The 21,061-nt window shown below is 43.8% G+C and overlaps 1 protein-coding gene across 1 annotated transcript; it reads left to right on the forward strand.

Moving 5' to 3' along the window:
- Positions 1-3,323: 3,323 nt before the first annotated feature.
- On the forward strand, positions 3,324-15,999 carry LOC100765166 (paired mesoderm homeobox protein 1). Its single transcript, XM_027433448.2, has 4 exons — positions 3,324-3,473; positions 8,283-8,703; positions 9,258-9,303; positions 15,766-15,999. Exons 2-4 carry the CDS (start codon positions 8,291-8,293, stop codon positions 15,853-15,855), a joined length of 549 nt encoding a protein of 182 aa, XP_027289249.1. The 5' UTR covers positions 3,324-3,473; positions 8,283-8,290; the 3' UTR covers positions 15,856-15,999.
- Positions 16,000-21,061: the final 5,062 nt, after the last annotated feature.

The following is a 21,061-nucleotide window of genomic DNA, read 5'->3' on the forward strand; positions in this document are numbered from 1 at the left end:
TAAGATTTATTATTTTAGTTTGTGTGTATGACTGGTTTGCCTGCCTGTATGTTTGTACACTATGTACCTTTATGGTGTCTGTGGGGGTCAAAAGAGGGTATCAGATACCCTGGAAATGGGGTTATGGACAGTTGTGAGCCACCATGTGGCTAGTGATAACTGAACCCAGGTCCTCTGCAAGAGCACCAAGTGCTCTTAACCACTAAGTGATCTCTCTACTCCCAATAACGCTTCATTTTAGTGACAGTGACCTCATTTATGGCCCTAAATACATGATATCACAGAAGAAGTAGCTAAACTTATTTTTCTCCTCCACAGTTGGGGCTTAGCCCAAAGAGAAGACTTGGCTACAAGCTGTCTTGACTTTGGCCCACACCTGAACCTGTACTCAGCTCCTTTCCCTATAACTCTCTTGAAGCTCCCCCGGAACAAACTCCCTTTCTACTGTTGAAGAGTTCAGTAAACGTTTTCCTTTCGTAGTTGTGATGCTGTAACTTTGACACCCTTGAGCTCTTAGTCCTCTCATCTGGGACCCCAGTTATTCATCCTTGAATGTTAAGCCTTCACTCCTGACCTGTATACTTGACATCTACATATGAATCCTATTCCAGAAGCATAGCTTCAGGCAGCTTCTATAAAGCTGGGGTTTGAGCCTACTCTGAGGCTGACTCTCTGAGGATGGGTTAGAGCCCTAAACTTCTTTCAGAAGACTCCTCCTAGGCACAAAGACTTTCTTTTTAGCTTTACCTTGTGTGGGCATTTCATGGGCTTGGAATGCTTTCCTTGGTGGCAAAGGTGTCTTTCTGTTATATGACATCGTATGAGAGGTCTCATATGAAGAGAACCCTATTCTTGAACCCCTACTGACTCTGACATACTTTCTGGAAGAATTCTGATGAAGGTAACTTGAACATTCATTATAATATTTGGTATACAGTAGTCACCTCATTGGATATACCAGGTTCTGTTCTCTGTTTCTGTTTTCCCCATCCCTTTAGTCATCTTCAATCCTTTTTTTCCCTCTGGTCTTGCACCCCTTCAACTGTGCCTTGTAAACCCTTTCCTTCTCCATCTGTCATACCATGCCATACTATTCCCTCCCCACATCAGGCCCTATGCTGTCTGCAGTCACTGGCCATGTAGACCCTCTGTTCCCTGAAGGGATTCAGAGTTGTCGACATCACTGGCATGAACCTCTAATGAAAGAAAGCCCATGGACCAGATAAGGAGTACTTCATACCTCAGATGGTCTTTGGAGACATTCAAATATGAACCCTTGATCCTTCCCCTAATATACAGTCTGCCAATTACCGAAAACTCCACATTAGGATTCAAAAAAGTCTGAATAGGGTTCTCCACAAATTTTCAGTGTGTGTGTGTGTGTGTGTGTGTGTGTGTGTGTGTGTGTGTGTAAAAGTGCTAATGTAGCCGGGCGTTGGTGGCACACGCATTTAATCCCAGCACTCGGGAGGCAGAGGCAGGCAGATCTCTTGTGAGTTGGAGGCCAGCCTGGTCTCTAGAGGGAGTGCCAGGATAGGCTCCAAAGCTACACAGAGAAACCCTGTCTCGAAAAACCAAAAAAAGTGCTAATGTACAGTTGGCTTTTGTGTTACTTATTTATGTATGATTTAACATGTAGAATGACATCTATACGATCTGTCTCAACAGCCGGGTGTTGGAGATGCATGCCTTTAATCCTAGCACTCGGGAGGCGAAGGCAGGTGGATCTCTGTGAGTTCAAGGCCACCCTGGTCTCCAGGATAGCCTACAAATCAATATAGAGAAACCCTGTCTCCAACCCCCCAAAAAAGTTCTGTCTCTCCAAATGTGTGTTTGTATATGAGTACATACGTAATACATACTAGATATTTCCTATATCTGGTTGTATGGACTTAATTAATGCACAAATCTCTGAAAGGATTTCCACTTAAATTGGCTTAGAAATAAATGGACACTGAAATAAATTAAATATTCACACATCTCACAGAAACAAGGAAAGGAAAATATGTTTTTCTCAAGTATACTTTTTCACTTTATCTCAAAATGAGAACTGGAAGGGTAGGTAACTAGATGGGTATTAGAAAACATTTGAACTGGAGACCATTGGCACTACCCAGAAGGCTACTAGCACCTTCCCAAACAAAAATTGTACTTCTGGTTCCTAAAATTTGTTTTCAGTGTGCCATGAGTACAAATATGCAGTAGCAAATAGGTATTTGATTAGGGATGTGGAGCTTTCTAGTCAACTGTGGTGTCATAGGTGCCAGAAATGCACCCGATTTCCCAGATGTTAGCTTGAAGTAAACCAGGTACATGTGACTTCGATAAAACCCACCTTTGTTTAGAACAGTGGTTCTCAAAATGTGGGTTGCGATCCACTTGGGGTTGCTTATCAGATATCCTACGTGTCAGATATTTACATTATAATTCATAACAATAGCAAAATTACAGTTATGAAGTAGCAATGAAATAATTTTATGGTGGGGGTCACTACAACATGAAGAGTTGTATTAAAGGGTTGAAGCTTTAGGAAGGTTGAAAACCACTGGTTTAGAATCTTATAGAAGTCCATCTTACAGATGGACTCAGTGGCATTGTAGTCACTCTATACCACAATTCTGTCAGTCAATTCCTAAAACACAGCCCTTTGGGCAATTCTGAATCCTTGGCCAGCATTTTCTGTATTCAACAAAGTAGCCAGTGCACGCACTCTGAGGTATCAAGTGCACATGTGTTCTGAGCTGTGATATAACCTGCTGCTTTCCGTTGCATGTCCTCTCCATAAGCTTGGGTGTTCTGTGGCCTGGGATCCTGCTGTGAACGCTGGGTGAGTGTACCCCTACCCCTTTGCCATTCCTCTGCCCCTTCAACTGCCTTGTTTTGTAAATATGAGCTGATCTGTTGTCCAGGAATTACAAGCTGTGATATATCCAAAATGTGGCAGAAACATGTATGTTTAATGAAGATGATAGGGTTTCTTTTGTGGTCTACTATACTATATTACTAGGTATCTGAAAGTTATGATACCGTATTAATTTCCAGTTGCCTTCTATGGGAGGGTGTAATAAGGAGCATGACGGGCTCAAGTGTACATTTCTAAATTGATTCTTTTTCCTGTGGTTGTATAACAGTTTCCTCCTGGATTGGAACATCCAATCCCACAGAAAAGCTCATTAAGGAGGAGCAAACATCTCAAAATAGCCTCAGGAAGTCCCCAAAACTGACCATATTCAGTAGGCCCCGCCCTCCCCAAGACTGTATAAATAGTCAAGACTGCTGAGAGTCACCCTTAGACCAGTGGAGCAGCCTGGAAGAGACCAGCAGAGCTGCTTAGGAGCAAAGACCAGTTGAGCCACCTGGAAGAGGCTCAGACTAACTGAGCCACCTGGAAAGACTGCAACCTGTTGTTATGCCTTCAGGCTGTATAGCTTGCTTCGGGTTTCCAGATTTTGTGAGCCATCATTCATACTGAGGTAGGCTTTGGTGACGAGGCTGGCTTTGAGTCATTTCTGCTCCTGCAAGCAACCCCTCACCCATATTCCTGTAAGTAGCTCTGGTAAAATCCAGTTGTTTTCCAAGTTGGAAACTAGTGTAATTGTTACTTCTGTCTGTGGTGGGATCCCTTTCTGTAGTGAGTAAATATGTTGTTTTTCTAGAATAAGTGTGTTTCACAATAGCAGCTGAATGTAAAATGTTCCTAGGAGGCAAATAGAGCAGGCAAAGTAGCAATACAGGAGGCTATAACCGAGACTTAGACACAGACCTCGAGGGTCCTAAGATACAAAGCTCAGGATTTGGACCTGGGCACCCACGTGCCACCTCCTGCTACCGCTCATTTCCTTGCTTCACAGCAGCCTGCCCTGTCCCTTCCTTTATGCTCATTCTTTTCATCCTCTCTTCCTTCTCAAAAGTTAGAACCCAAGGATTCCTAGCAGTGAGTGAAAAGGGAAGGTGACTGTGTCCTGTCCTGCCGATGCTCACATGATGCAAATATTAGGGCTTTTCTGTGTTTAGCATCACCATGAAGACCTCAGCTTCTCACATTAGAAGGATGAGGTCTCAGAGGCTCTGTTTCTTTATCTATACTACCCAAACCTGCAAACAACCAAAGAACTAATCTTTTTAAAAACACAATACATTAAACAGAGTGTAATACAACTTGAGAAAAGATAGCATTCTCTTCAGAAGGGATATTCTGCCCTTCCTCCTGATAGGATATTTAGGAGGAATTAATGGAGTATACTTGGGTCAAGAGTTCTGGGAGGGGGGATGCTGCTCATTTATGAGCCCCTATAGTGTACGCAGGGATCAATGTCCAGTAAGCCGAATATTCAAAGGTATTCTAAATGTTGTTCAAAAATTTTGAGCAGGCATACTCTAATGGAACTCTGCCTGGACCACACCCCTTGTGCATAAAAATGAACCTGTGTGGGGATCTTCTGTAATGTCTCAGTGGGTAAAAGTGCTTGCCTCATGACCTGAGCCTGATCCCTGGATGCACATGGGAGAAAGAGAGAACTGATTCTCCCAAGTTGTCTTCTGACATCCAAAGTTCTATTATGGCACGCACACCATGATACAGGCCCATACACACATAACACATAAATTCAGCAATTAAAAATAATCCTAATCTTTTCAGCTACTAACTCTATGGGTATTTGACAAGGTTTTTGTTTTTAAGGACATTGATTTTTCACATTTGTAAGTCAAAATATTTGCACTACAACTTTCTTAGGAATCTTACTAACTGCCCTAATATCACAAAGCTCTGGGATTCTGTAATTGAAATGGAGAAAGAAAAAGTTTGTGTTTGTACGAGGGGACTGGAGAGATGGTTACATTGATAAGGGCATTTGCTGTTCTTTCAGAGAACTAGAGTCCAGTTTCCAGCATCTACCTCAGGTGCCTCACAACCACCTATGTAGAAGCTGAACTTCTTCAGGGGATCCAGTGCTCCCTGTAGGCACCCACAAGCATGTGCACACAATCAAATAATGATATTTTAAAAGGGGTTGCATTTTTTGTTTCTTTATCTGTAACTTTAATTAACTCAATATTAATTTTTAAAAACAATGTTCAACTCTACTTTTTCTTTTTTTACTAATTATTTTCCCAGCCCAAATCACATTCCCCTCCCTCCCTTCCTCCTCTCCTCCCAGACCCTCCCACCAACCTCCCCTCTTCTCCCATCCACTCCTCCTCTTTTCTCTTCCATAAAGGGCAGGCCTCCCATGGATATCAGCCAGCCATGGCATATCAAGTGGCAGTGAGACTAGGTCCCTCCTCTCCTATTAAAACTGGACAAAACAATCTAGAAGGAAGAAAGGGTTGCAAAATCAGGTCACAGAGTCAGAGATAGCCCCTGCTTCTACTGTTAGGAGTCCCACAAGAAGACCCAGCTACACAACTCTAAAGTATTGCAGAGGGACTAGTTCAGTCCCATGGAAGCTCTCTGGTTGGTGGCTCAATCTCTGGGAGCCCCTATAAGCCCAGGTTAGGTTATTCTGTGTGTTTATTGTGGTATCCTTGGCCCCTCTGTTTCCCATAATCCTTCCTCCACCTTTTCCAAGGGATTTGAGGTCCATCTAATGTTTGGCTGTGGGCTGTTTCCATCAGTTGCTGGATGAAGGATTACATTTTCTTTTCCTTTTTTTTTTTTTTTTTTTTTTTTTGGTTTTTCAAGACAGGGTTTCTCTGTGCAGCTTTGGAGCCTATCCTAGCACTTGCTCTGGAAACCAGGCTGGTCTCGAACTCACAGAGATCTGCCTGCCTCTGCCTCCCAAGTGCTGGGATTAAAGGAGTGCGCCACCTATGCCCGGCTACATTTTTTTTTATAAACATGAAAAGTTGCGGTTACATTTATTTATTCTTTTAAATTTATTTGTTTTTATTTTATGTGCATTGGTGTTTGCCTGCATGTATGTCTGTGTCAGTGTGCCAGATCTTGGAGTTACAGACAGTTGTTAGCTGGCATATGGGTTCTGGGAATTGAAATCTGTTTCTCTGGAAGAAAAGTCAGTGCTCTTACCCTCTGAGCTATCTCTCTAGCCCCAGGAATACCTTTTCTTGGTATTTTCCAACATCTCAGCTCACCAAAAACACTTCTTTGAGAATATTAACTCTTTGAAAAGAACTGGGCCCAAAGTTCTTTCATTTTTATTCCCTTTTTTATTTATTTTTTGAAATAGATTTATTATTATTATTATTAGAAACAAGCTTCCTTTACATGTAAATCCCAGTTCCCTCTCCCTCCCCTGCTCCCCATCCCCCAGGGAGGGTGAGGCCTTCCATGGGCAATCTTCAAAGTTTGTCATATCATTTGGAGCAGAGCCTAGACCCTCCCCCATGTGTCTAGGCTGAGAGGGTATCCCTCTATGTGGACTGGGCTCCCAAAGTCCATTTGTGTACTAGGGATAAATACTGATCCAATACCAGAGGCCCCATAGATTAACCAGACATCCAAACTGACATCCTCGTTCAGGGGGGTCTGGAACAGTCCTATGCTGTTTTCCCAGCTATCAGTCTGGGGTACATGAGCAACCCCTTGTTCAGGTCAGCTGTTTCTGTGGGTTTCTCCAGCCTGGTCCTGATCCCTTTGCTCATCACTCCTCCCACTCTACAACTGGATTCCAGAGTTCAGTTCAGAGTTTAGCTGTGGGTGTCTGCCTCTGCTTCCATCAGTTACTGGCTCTAGGATGGCATATAAGGTAGTCATCAATCCCATTACTGGAAAAGGGCATTTAAGGTAGCCTCTCCACTGTTGCTTAGATTGTTAGTTGGGGTTATCCTTGTAGATCTCTGGACATTTCCCTAGTGCCAGAATTCTCTTTAAACCTATAATGGCTCCCTCTATTATTGTATCTCTTATCTTTCTCTCCTCTATTCTTCCCCTGACTCAATCTTCCTGCTCTTTCATGTCCTCCTCTCCCCTCGTCTTCTCTCCCTGTCTTTCTTCTAGCTCCCTTCTCCTTCCTCCCATGCTCAGGAGATCTTGTCCCTTTCCCCTTCTCCAGGGGACCATGCATGTCTCTCTTAGGGTCCTCCTTGTTTCCTAGCTTTTCTGGCGGTGTGGGTTGTAGGCTGGTAATCCTTTGCTCTATGTCTAAAATCCATATATGAGTGAGTACATAACATTTTGTTTTTTTGTGACTGGGTTACCTCACTCAGGTTGAATTCTTCTATTTCCACCCATTTTCCTGTGAATTTTAAGATTCCATTTTTTCCTGCTGAGTAGTACTCCATTGTGTAAGTGTATTATATTTTCTCCATCCATTCTTCAGTTGAGGGGCATCTACGTTGCTTCCAGGTTCTGGCTATTACAAATAACGCTGCTATGAACATTGTTGAGTAGATGTCCTTTTTGTATGAATGTGCATTTTTTAGGTATATGCCTAAGACTGGAATTGCTGGATCTTGTGGTAGACTGATTCCCATTTTCCTGAGGAACCGCCATACTGATTTCCAAAGTGGTTGTACAAGTTTGCACTCCCACCAGCAATGGAGGAGTATTCCCCTTTCTCCACATCCTCTCCAGCATAATATATCATTAATTTTTGTTTCCTTGATGCATATATGATGCTTAATCAGCCCAGGTAATGTTCCACTGCACTCTCAACCTTCAGTGGTTTATTGACACTACAAAAAGGGCAGTTACCCACACAGTGTCAGCATTTGCAGATATGAGAAGCACTGGACATGACATTATACAGAGACTCTGATAGTGATTAATTATCAACAATCTGGAGTATTCTATTTTTTCAATGGTGACATCAAGTTTTTTGCAGTGTCTCATTCACCAGAATGATGTACAAAACTGTCTCTTCAAACATGCCACTGCTGCTGGTGGACGACAGTGATTGGCTGTGTTTCCAGTCTCCTCTCAGAAATTTGTAACAAACATGAACTGAGATAACCATGTCCACTTAATTCCCGGTTCTTGCAATGTGCACCCAAGTGAGATAGAGAGGCTAGAAATTCTCCAGAAGTTCACTCAAGGGCCATGTGCTCAGTGTAAATTCTTGTCCTCATCCCTACTTGTGCACCTGAAACAGCCTGCTTGCTCCTCTAGTCCCTTTCTCTCAAGGTTTTATGGGCTTGATTGGATTCCAAGTTGGGTACATTCTGCACATGCTCCCTAGAGACATTCCCATTGGGCACATATCTCCTTTAGGGATTGTGGGATGGAAGGAGGACAGATGCAAAACTTGCTAAAAGCCTATATGCTTCTGCAATACCATTTCAATTCCCAAAACATTTGTGGAGATGATGCTACTCTCTTTTAGATCCCACCATGGCTCTCCAGTCCCATCATGTGGGCTCCAATTTCTGCAAGCTGGAGGAAAATGAGATCGAGGTGAGCCTTGATTTTGATGACGACACTGAGACAGCAAAAAGTGGCACCTTTGGTAAAGTTTCTCTAAATAGTTCAGACAAACCAAAGAACCAGGGCACCCTCGACTGCAAGGATGATGTGAGCTATCCTTCAGTCTCCAACTATGTTCCTGATAACATCAAAAATGAGAGCCATGGGAGCCACCAAGGGTCTGCACAGCCACAACTGGAGGAGCAAGAGAACATGGCTGCTGCCAGAGTTCCAAAATTACGGCGCAGAAGACCACGGATCCAGTTTGGTCTCACACCCAGGCAGCTGAGTGAACTGGAAGATGTTTTTGAAAAAACTAAGTACCCTGATGAGATCATAAGGTATGTGGTTTGTTTCAGTAGCCATCCCAGCTCCCATCCTTCAGCATCTCATTTGGAGGTATGTTCTCTATACTGTGGCCCCTACCTGTTTTGAGCCCCAAGGCATGGAGGCCTTTACCTGTTTTTTTGCTGTGTATAGGAAGGATGTTTTGTGAGGTCAAAGTCACTATATCCATGCAGTGTTGATATGGATTGATCCTAAAAACTGGTTGATGCCTCTCAATTCCTTCCTTTAGTTTTCTTTTTGTTTATGTTTATTTTCCTCCCCCTCCTTCTTTTTCATGCTCCCCCCCACCTTTTGTAACGGGAATTAAACTCAAGACTTAGTGGTTCCTAAGCAACCCCTCTACTACCATATCATATCTTCCTTGTGTTAATTAGTGTGTTTACTGTAGTAAAACAGATAAATGAAAAGCCACTTTAATACTTTGGAGCTCAGCATCTTTACATATTTTTGTGTTGGTATGTGATCCACCTCCAAAAGTCTCTTTATCTTGCCAAGCTGCAATGCTGTGTTCATCTAACAGCTCCACTCTTCTATTTTATTTCCACAGGAAGGACCTTGCCAGACGCTTATTCCTTGGAGAATCGAAAGTGCGGGTCAGTAAATCTGTAAAGGCTTTGGGCAGGAAACTCTGCTTCAAGACCTGGACCGTTTTCTTGTTGCCATTATGAAAAGAGACCATGGTTGGGAGGTGTCCTTGTCTGTTTTATAATGGCAAACAAGCATTGAATCATGCAGTCTTTCAGAGGTGAAGGTGGAACGAGCGAGTACCCAGTAGCTTATGGCCCTTTCCCATTTATTGGAGGCAGCATGATCTCTTAACTGAAAAAAAAAAAAAACTAAAAAAGCAGAGTACTTATAATCAGTTCGTGAACATCAGATGTATACACAGCATTGCATATTGTAATTTCATACATATAGGAAGACATAAATGTTTACTGGTATGTCTGCAGTGATTAATACTGAAGTCTTGACACGCAGGTCGTTTCAGGGCACTTATGTGTAAGATAATAGTAGGGCTCTAAGTGACCTTAGGGACACTCTGATTGATGTTGTAAGCAGCAGGGTTCAAAAAGGTTCAGTTGCAACAAATACACACTTACTTAAAAGCATGAATTAATTAGGCAAGGGAGAAATTCTCCCAAGAAACACAGTTTTTGAATAACTAGTCTGTGTTTAGTTTAGCGAAGACACTTTATGAGACTTTTTTATGAGAAGACACTTTAAAAGTCCACATGGTTGGCCCTCCACTTTTGTAATCTTGTGGAAAGGTAATGTAGACAGCAACAAAGCAGAATTTTCATGTTCCCCCACGCTGTGTTTTGGCTAACTAAAAACATTGCCAAAATAGTCACTTTGGTGTTTGGATAGGGCTAGGGCTGATAGCTTGGGAACTTTGTGCTAAAATTAAAGAAAAAGAATAACAGTGAATTAGTTTCAGTTCATCTAATAAGGAGAATGTGATCAGGGGAAATGATGCAGTCAAAATGCAGGTTGGAGCTGAGGAGAGGGCTCAGTGCAACATGAGTCTGAGAACCTGAGTTGGGATCCTCAGCACCCAGCTAAGAGCTTCTCAGGTGTGTCAGCTCACATTCAGTCATAATCTTGGTTTCAGGAGGCAGAGACTGGGGATCCTTATAGCAATCTAGACTAGCTTAACTGCTGATTGTAGGTTCAGGGACAGACCCCCCCCCACTGTAACTCATGTGGAGAACAAGCTAGGAAGATGCTTGACTCTGATCTCAGTCCTCTGCAAGCACATGGATACACACGCACATCACACACCATCCACATAAAAAGTAAAGGGTGCCAAGCCATGGTCAAGTGAGTTTTCTGTTGAAAAACTTGCAAGCTGAAAAGGCTCCTTTTTGTTTAAAGACTATATTGAAGATGTGGGTTTTGTGGGATTTGGGAAAGGATAGAGCTCACTTGAAGGCAGAGTTGTAGCTATCTTGTTTTCAATGAATTTCTTTCCTTCAGAGAGTAAAGTCTAATGTTTAGATCATGGGATAAAAAGCTGAGGCCATGAGCCCAAAGGAACGGAATACTGCATGTCCAATCAGAAAGGGTAAAGGCAGTGCAGAGTGCTGTTAATGCTAACTTACTTCAGGATGCATCAGGGCAGTCTTGCCATGACATAAACTGGCTACACTACCTGCAGTAGGTTGTGCAGAGCAGCAGTCCCACATAGCAGGCCACCGAGTGCTGGCATCATAACATCAAGCGGTAGAATCTACAGTAGGACCGGGCTCAGGTAAGTGAAGCCGGCGCGGGGGGCGGGAGAAGAGGGGTTTTCCCCAGGATGAAGAGGCAGAGTGAGAGAAAAAGAAAATCTGAAGGTGTGAGGAATTTTTGCCCTCTCAGAGCTGACAGGCACTGCACTGCAGCTCCAGATAGACTGATGCTCTGCAGCTCTAGAGGCTGATGCATTGCAGCTCTAGAGAGATTGATGCACTGAAGCTCTAGAAAGTCTGATGCATTGCAGCTCTAGAAAAACCGATGCAGTTCAGCTATGGAGAGAGCATGAACACAGGACATAAGAGAGGAGAAAACACCCATGTTCTCCTCTTTGCACACTCTTCAGTGTGTCTTTCCCAAAGCCTTACTTCTGATTTCCCCCTTTCCTTTTAGAAACATAATAGATAGGTTTTAGGAATCAAACATGGGGAACTCTGACTTAATGTGAGCCCACATGAGTCAGCCACTGGGGCTTTGTTTGAGTTCATGGAGGAGGCATCATGATGGTAGGCTTGAGTTCTCCTCAGCAAGGCTTCCATTCCTTTGGTTAGTCTTCTTTAGACTATACATCCACATAATAGAAGGTTCCAGGCAGGGAGAGAAAGTACATGGAGTCATAAATGTGCAGTTTGAGGATTTCCCAATAATAGTGAACTAGGAGCCTGAGAGGATGATGGCATCTAATAGGTAACTGTGACTGTATTTCCATAGCTAGCCAATTTATTTAGGAGGGGTGGTTTTGTTAACTGTTCTCCACATTGTGGCAGATCACCTTCCTGAGTAGAGGTTCAACCTTAGGGCTCTGATTTAAGGCTTTGAATGTCTTTGAAGAATAACAGGGCCGAGGATGCTCTTTATGTTGGGCAGGAAGTAGGGCATCAGTACCCTCAAGCTACAGCTTTATTGAGAAGATTGTCTTTGTACTGAGCCCAGAAAACTTAAGAGGGCATGGAAGAGGGGGGGGGGATGGCCATAGGTGACATGGTCTCACTTATCCCCAAACTCCATGGAATCAGGGGAGTCCCAAGATATCTGAATGATTTGTTTGAATTGGTCTCATTTCCCTAACTCCATAGGTGACAATATCACAGATCTGTTCAGGCGTTCCTTGGAGTAGCATTAGCTGTTCCAAGGAAATTTGAGAGGGACTTTTGTTTGTTTGTTTGATCTGTGGATAAGATATAGCTTTGCACTCTCTTTAGGCAAGTGTGCTTCCTAAGAAGCCATCCAGCTATGACTGGTGGGCTGAAAGCATGGGAGCAGAATTGTTTACCTGTGAAGAATTATGTATTTTGGTAAAAAATGCCAGTAGAGATCCAGAAACACGGAAGGCTGCTTCTGAAAGACAGATAGATGGAGAGGAAGTTGCAGGGAAAAGGGGGGATAAGGAAGAGAAAGTGGAACAGGAGGAAGAGGAGGAGGAGGAGGTGGAGGAAGAGGAGGAGGAAGAGGAGGAGGAGGAGGAGACTGAGAATAAAAGAGATTGTTTTCTGACACTTAGGGGGAAGGTAGGAAGTGGATAACCCACTATCTTAAGTGATAAATCTCAAAACATCCTTTGTCCTTCCTGAGATTGGCCTCTTGTGAGGAGGCACTGTTGGGAGTTAGGATTTAACTGTTCATATAGGGCATCACAAGTGTTCAAGACAGGCTGCAAACAGTATTGTTGAAGTATGTCAATTTCATTTTTATTTTTGATCTTTTTGTACAGAAAATAGTAATGTCTGGCAGGGTCATGGTCGGGGCAGACATCAGGACTTTTCTCAAGGCTTTAAAGCCCATCAGTTCAGTCTCAGTTCACCCCAAAGGCTGCATAACTCCTGGTGCTAGCATAGAGAGGCTTGGCTGGCTCAGTAAATCCAGTTACTCATAGGCAGCAGTATTCAACCATCTCCAGGTTGATATGAGAGTGGGGTTTTTCAGGATGGCTGAAATAGGCCTTCCTCTAGGTTGTGGCCTCAGTTTATGTACTGAAGGATGCACAGATGAGCTTTCTTGGCTTAGACTCTGTCCCTCTGGGCCTGAAGGACCTCTAAAATGGCTTCTGTTAGCTGTCTACATTCCTAATCAGTGGTCAGAGCTATGAGGAGGCCATTTGCACACTGCAGCATGCTGCTTGGGTGGATGTTTTCCCCCTTAACCGCCAATGGATCTGCACTCAGGGCCCATCAAATGATGCTGGTGAATCCCTGAACTCCTTCCCCCAGTCTGTTTCTCCAATATTTCTCTCTTGTCTGTTTCCCCAAGGGCAGGGATCACTTCTTGGGAGAGTTTCTTCCCCCCTTTGTCTTTGTCTTGAATTTCAGTTGTTGTAAACTTTCTGAATAATTTCCATAAGTTGAAACCTATTAAATATCTGCCACCACTCTCCACACATTGTACTGGGAAATTACTTCTGAAGGGACCAGTATTGGCTCAAGATCACCAAGACCAAGTTCTCAGCACGAAGGAGATTTTTTGGCCCCAGAGAGACAAAGGGCATGGAATAAGAGACAAAGATAGGGGACAAGGGAGAAGGGGAAGGGAACACGAGAGAGGGAGAAGGAATATTTGTCAGGGATGAGGGTGGCAAAGGACTGCCTCTGAATAGAGAAGAGACTGACATAGTCCATAGGCAAATGGCAGTTTATAAAAGGAAAACTCTGTTAGGATAAGGTCTTTGATTTGATTGGACAGGTTAATTAGGGCAGCCACAAGGGCATTTTGATTGTTGGACTTCAATATGTTGATAGCTGGAACTTGGTAGTAAGCCTCAGGAAAAGAAAGTGGCCAAATAATGGCATAGACCTTGGTGGCTGGGTTTAGGAATGTAATCTAACAGATTTTAGCATGGCAGAGGGAGTGGGGGAGAAAGACATGGCCTTCCAGAACCATGTTTGCCATGCTTGAGTTGGCTAGAGTCCCTTCAGCTTCCTCCTTCCACTGTGCAACAAGCACCTGGCTCTAGGAATTATTTCCTTCTCCTGGCTGAGGGAATAGGCAGAGGTTTGGGGTTTCTCAGGGCAACTCGCTTAGGCCCAAAGGATTTTGGTCTTCAACAAGAGGACACAGGTCTTAAACGAAGGTAAGGGGTCTTGTACCAGAAGAAGCCATTGATTATTACAGGGAAACTGGTGATTACAACCAAGGCTTGGAAGCACACACATAGTTACAGCAGCAGTAGAGCTTGCTGCTAAGAAGCACAGCCACAGTTGCTTCCAGAAGCAGGGGCACTACAGTGCTGCCTGGCATTTCCCGTGAGCTTGCAGGGAATTAGTGCACTGCCTAGGGGTAGCTGTAGCTGTGGTTTTGGGATGACTTACTCCCCTTTCATTTTAGATCTGTTTCTTCAAAGGACAGAACTGACAGAGAGACACATAGTAACGAAACGACAAACAGGGGTGGCCACCACACATTCATACACCTGCAGTGACATCTCACACAGATCCTGGACACAGGATCTATGGTTGCATCGGACCTCACCTCTTGTGTCCAAATCAGATGGCACCTCTTACAGACCAAACTTACCTCAGGAGGCGTTCCGACCAGATAACTTTTGTTTTGTTTGTTTTTCTTTAGGGTAGTGACCGATATTGGGTGCCTCCAGAGTGCTCAGCAGCGATGGCTTAGAGAGGATTTTCTTGGGATCTTGGACCATCTCAGGCCCAGCAAGTCCACTAAGAGTCCTTTTTCAAGCTGGTGCACTCTTCAGTGTTCCTGGGGGGGGGGTGTCCCAAGGCCCTAAGTGTCTGGGTCTGAGCTCAGGAATCTCAGTGGGACCTCTACAATCTTACCTATGGCCCATCAGAGATGACCACTCAAGCAGTTTATAGACAATTGAAAGTATTTAGTTCAGTTGGCCAGGATCACAACCAAGCTATTCAGGGACCTAGGTGTAGCCCTGAGAGTCCAGAAGATGGGGTTTTAAAGGCAGAAAATGTCCTGGCATCTAACTTGGCAGCTGCAGGGGGCTTTGCAGAGTAAGCACTTTGAAACAAGTAGTTTTAATAGAAGCCAATTAAATGGTTAACTGGAGAGGGGTGTTCTGAACAAGCAGGCAGTTTAAGAGAAGCTAAGATTAGGTAGCGAGGACATCTTGACCTTTGTTCCCTAAAATAGTAGTGTTGGGTAATTTTTTTCCTGGAATTCTCCATCAAGGAGATCAAATTCCAGATAAATCTGAAATGGCTTCAGCAAGAATACAAGATGGAGGAACCTTTTTGTTGTCTTGCCCTGGCACAAAGTTTCTCATTTTTAAGCACAAGACCTGCATGGATTTGAACCAGACAAAATTCCAGCACAGAGAAAGGGATGTGGACACAAAGTCCCATCCCTAACAAAAAAGATAGTTGCAGTTGATACCTGCTGGTAAAGGGAACATAATTTTTTGTGTGTGGAGCATCACTGGGTATATCAACCATACTCTGGGACAGGGCCCATACCCAAGAATAATTCTGGTTGACTCCATGTTTTCTGAAGGCCTTTGTTTCATTTGTTTTATTTTGGTATTTTTGTCTTTTGTTTTTTAGTACGTTTTGAGTTTTGTTTTTTGTTTTGTTATTGTCTTATTTTTCAAGAGAAAATGAAGTTGGGCAGGTAAGGAGGTATGGAGGATGTGGAAGTGTTCCGAGAGGGACAATCAAATATATTGTATGAAAGAATTTTAAACAAAAACCCATATATATATATATATATATATATATATATATATATATTATATATATATGTTCTTTTCAATCTAAAGCCTCACTTGCATGTACAGTTACACAGTGTTTTTTTTTCTAGTTATGATGTTGACTGTTGAATATATTAAAGCCATCTCTTGCACCGTGTTATTACAGAGTTGGTTTAAGAGAAGAAGAGCCAAATACAGGAAGTATCAGCAGTCTCTAATGCTCCAGAAGGAAGCTGCTGATGGGCAGAACACCTAGAAGTAAAGCTTTTGGAGGAGTCCTGAAGCATCATCCTGTCCAGGCACCAGATGAAGACAAGATATTGTGATGTCACTGACACACTAAGAGCCTATAATGGCCGTGAAACCTTATTCTTTCAGCAATAAAGAAATATGCATCCAATATATTTCATGTCCTTTTTGGGGATTAGTAAGTTGTGGATGCCAATTATTGAGAAAATATTTAATCAGAAGGACAAAGAGAGGTGACAAACTGAGTCATTTTTCTTACTCCACAAATTATAAAAGTTTCTCAAGAGCCACAAAGATCCTCATGTAGACATATATTGTTCTCTGTTGTCATATAGTACTATCTTCACCTTAATCCTTGACCCTGTGGTTGCAAATACATACAAACAGGAATAGGGCAAGTCCCTAGTGAGAAGACTGTTCACAAAGAGATCTGAGTTCCACCAATACTTAGCAGTTCACTGTTATCCTGTAGCAAATATACAAAAAGGACATTCTGAGCATTTATTGTAGGAGTGTGAACGGTCACCTAGGCTGCCCCCAGGTCTTTGCACTGTCCTCTCTTTCAATGGTGCAGTCATGGTACTAGGAGTCATTCTGCCATAGTACTACTGTTTCAAAAGAAACACAAATACCTGCCCCATGCTGATTAGAAAGAGGCTTCCTCTCTTCTCTCATCCCTATGCACATGAAGCATATTGACCCATTCCCCTCGGGTCAGGCCAGAGAGGCAAAGGATTCTTAGCAGATGCACCAGGCCAGGTTAGGAGTAGACATAGGATTTGGGGTTCGGGCCATTCGGGGAGCAATGGGCTGTGTTTTCCCAAGGTTAATTAGAGGAAAGGCAGTGTGGAAAGTATATAGAGAGGCTTATGCCCGAGTTCCAGCAGGGAGGCCATATCAAAGGGGCATTAGCATGGTGGTGTGTGGCATGAGGGTAGAGCTCATGATCACGTAAGAATCATGTAAGGCATGAGCTGATTTTGATGCTGTGACCACTTGTGAGCTATGGCAGACTCTACAAAAGAGGGATCCAGCAGCATGTGTTGAAAGCCTCTTTTGCAAACAGGTTAAGTGGGATTCTGGAATATGTAATAGAGAGGATGCGTAAACAGGTCTATGGACTCAGTGGAGACACATCTAGAAGACTGATATGAAGGGAAGGGCATGTAGAGTGGCTATTAGGGAACTTTGTGGATGGTAGGGGCATTGGAGAAAGATGGAGGACGTGGGTCCACACAGCAAAGTGTCTAGAGGCCAGATAATGTGTCTACTATCAGAGAGGAAGGAGCCCTAGTTGAGGAAATGCCTCCTGAAATCCAGCTGTAAGGCATTTTCTTAATTGGTGATCAATGGGCAATGGCCTAGCCCATGGTGGATGGTGCCATCCCTGGGTTGGTGGCCCTATGTTCCATAAGAAGGCAGGCTGAGGGGAAGCAAGTTAGCACCCCTCCATGGCCTCTGCATCAGCTCCTGCCTCCAGGTTCCTGCCCTGTTTGAGTTCCTGTTCTGACTTCAGGATGAACAACAATGCTGAAGTGTAAGCCTAATAAATCCTTCCCTCCCCAACTTGCCTTTTGGTCACAACGGTTTTTCACAGCAATAGAAAGCCAAATTAGGACAACATCCTTCTACTCAAAGCATGGCTGGTAACATTGATGCTGGAGTTGTAAGCCCCAGGGTGGATGCTGGATTTAGGGACATGAGGAGGACCTAGAAGGAAGGGGTAGACAGATACCTATGCAGGCAGAAGTTGGGTGTGTGAGGTGGAGACAGCGAGAAAGACCCCATGGGGTCTACTACCTTGGAATGCAGACAGATTCTTAGTCTAGTCCTGAAAATTGGAGAGTGACTGGCCACACAAAGTGGGCCTGGAGTGTCAGAGCCCAACAAATGTTCTTTGATCTCCGTACAGATTAAAGAGCAGTGAAGAAGGGGCCATTGCTAACAACCAGGTTCTGGTGTGGGGCCAGAGTGAGCACTCACAGCTCCACATGCCAAGAGAGGGGGGAAGCGTATGTAGCCAGCATACAAGTGGGAAGATAATCTCCCACTTGTGGTCTGTGTTCCTTATCCAGAAACTGCCATTCCCACAACAAAACGTTCAAAACCAACACACATCTCTTGCGGCCATGCAAAATACAGAATAAGGGCATACGGAGATGGTGCAGCAATTATGGACCCAGTCATACTCTTTCATGGTTCATTTCCCAGCACCTATGTTGTCTCACAATCTCCTGGAACTCCAGCTCTAGGGGGTTTGACAGCGTCTTCTGGCCTATACAGGCACCTGCATGCATACACGCACAGATTCATGTGCGCAATTTCAAAAGGAAAGTCCAGATTGAGAGTTCCAAACAACAGATCATCAGCCATGGTTCCCTGAGTCCCAGGATCCTTCCTGTTCCTACTACCATCAGCATCTACCTAGGGTAAGATGTTTTTGATATATGTATCTGGATAGGAACACGGCTGGTGAGAAAGTTCAGCAGGTGTTTCATTTCCATTGCTGTGACAAAATACTCTGACACAAAGTAACTCGTGGGAGAAAGGGTTTATTTTAGCTCACAATTCCAGGTGACAGACTGCAAGGAAGTCAAGGCAGAAGGAACTTAAAATAGCTGGACACATAAACTTTCACAGTGAAGAGTAGAGAGAAGTGCATGCATTCATGCTTACTTGCTTGTTTTTGCTTATGGAAATTTATTCCTTTGTATATAGTTCAAGATCCCCTGGCTAGGAAATGGTGCATCCAAAAGTGGGATAGGTCTTCCTATAACAACTAACTTAACTCTCTTGCTCTCTTTCCACTCTCTTCCGGGTCTCTTTTCCAGCTCTCTTTCTTTCCCTTTCTCTTCCCCGAGGTTCCCCTGGGGCAAACTGAACTTTTCCTGTCTCCATCTTCTCTATTCTCTCTCTCTCTCTCTCTCTCTCTCTCTCTCTCTCTCTCTCTCTCTCTCTCTCTCTGTCTGTCTGTCTCTTATCCTCTTTTCTCTTTCTTTCCCCTTCCCTCCCCCTTTTAATAAAACTTCTCACTTAAATAAAAAAAAAACAACTAACTTAAGACGATCTCTCACAGGTCAACCAATGTACATAATCTATCATTGAGACTCTCTTCCCAAGTGATTGTAAGTTGTGTCAAGTTGACAATTAAAGCAAAATATCACAGAAGGTAAAGGTGCTTGTCACCAAGAAAGCTGACCTGAAATTCACCCCTAGATTTACGTGGAAGAAGGAGAGAACCAGCCCCTGCAAGTGTCCCTTTATCTCCACACTGGGAAGGGTCGCCCCAATAAATTAATGATAATAATAAATAGTAATGGCTAATAATGCCATTACATACTACAATTTATGTGCTGTATGATGGAGCCTGCCTAGCTTATACCAGATCCTCATTTACTGTCTAGTCCCCTCAAGAAAGTTGAAATATTGTCATTGGCCAAGCACAGGTTTCAAACATTTTCTTTTTCATATAAGTGAAAGAAAGTGTCAACCGAAAGTATCTATCTTTCTGATATTCACAGGGGGACTGGATTTGCCTCCAGCCCTCAGCTTTGTCAAGGCCCACACAGCAGCCAAGCACTGGGAGGCTTGAATTAAAGAGATCAGATTTCCAGCAAGTTCTGTTCCTTGATCTTTACCAAACTTTGCCAAAGGTTGATCTTTGCCAACTCACAGCCACTTGAGGCAGTGCCTCGATACCCCCACCCCACCCCCACACTGGGATTCATAGCTGTGACTCTCCTAGATTTGGTAAGGTGAAATCTTTCCTCTGTTCACCCAGCTGGCTCTCCAAATCCTGACCACTGAGCTCCACTAACACAGGGGTCCAAGACAGGGGGTTTTACAGTGACACTGCCGCTTCACTCAACCTTCCTAATGGCATGCTGTTTTGTAACAGTTCCCTCTGAGATTATAACATTCCACCATGCAAGCTTGGGAGCCCCTTAAGCAGGGCGACAACTCAAAATAACTCCCTGAAACTGACCAGAGTCACTAGGCCCCTCTCTGCCAGAGTAAACAATGAAAGCTGAAAGTCCCTCTCAGAGAGGGAAAAGCTGAGCTGCTAAGAAGACTCTCAGAAGACAAAAGAAGAAAACAAGCCTACCACCAGACCAGCTGCCTGGAAGAAACAGAGAGCAGCCAAGCTGCCTGGAAGAGCATTTAACTAACTGAGGCACCTGGGAAGGACATGCTCCAACCTGCCCAGCTGCCTGCAGGCTGTGCAGTGTGCTTCACAGGTCCCCAGGTTTTGTGAGCTGTCTGACATCCTTGCTTTGGTGGGCTTTGTTGATGCAGCTGTCTTTGTGTCATTTATGCTTCTGTAAGTAACCCCTCACACCTGTAAGTAACCCCAGTAAAACCATGGGTCTACCAAGTTGGACTTTGGTGGTATCCTTACTTTGGTCTATCATGGGCTCCCTATCTGGGGTAAGTAGATGAGTGCTTCATCTCTCCAGGGTAAGTCTTATCACAAGACACATGCAGGTAGCTTGAGGGCATTTCAAGCAAACCTGCTCATGAGATACCTGACTGGTGAAGTCAGGGCCTAGGTCAGCAATCAGAATCTCATGGCGGCATGGTTCCCTGTGATTAGGTCCTTGTTTAGCCGATTCTGCATTCCCTCCTGTAACCCATTTTCAGATCTTCTTCAGCTAAAATTCAGCCACAAGTTTCCATGACGTGGGAAGCTCCAGGGCATCCTGTCTCCCTTCTGGCTGCAGATTTTACAAGGATGGCTGTGGAAACACATGTCACTTCTACCCTGGCTATTTATTCTCAGCATGATGGCAATGCATTTGTTCTTTCTGCTTTTGATTTTAGTGTACACCTTTCTTTGGCTTTAACATTGACAGGTGATACTTTTTGTGCCTACAACTGCAGAGTAATGGAGAAAAAAATCTAGTGGATAGGAAAAATGCATTTTTCCATTCTTGAGATGTTGGCGTGTGAGACGAACAAGTCATTGCAAAGGCATGCCAGATAGTAAGGTAAATTTTAGCCGCAAATAAGAAATTCTTTCAAATTTTACTTTCACATTTATTTTATTTTATGTGTGCGAACATTTTTGCCTGCATTCATTTATGTATATCATGTGTGTGCCTGGTACCTATGGAAGTCAGAAAGGGGGTGGTGTATCCCCCTCCCCCCCCCCCCCGAAGTGGGATGCTGAACTCAGCTCTTATTGAAGAACAGCCTCCCAAATAATTCTTTTA

Source organism: Cricetulus griseus, chromosome X (genome assembly GCF_003668045.3).
Source record: "Cricetulus griseus strain 17A/GY chromosome X, alternate assembly CriGri-PICRH-1.0, whole genome shotgun sequence".
Lineage (NCBI taxonomy): Eukaryota > Metazoa > Chordata > Mammalia > Rodentia > Cricetidae > Cricetulus > Cricetulus griseus.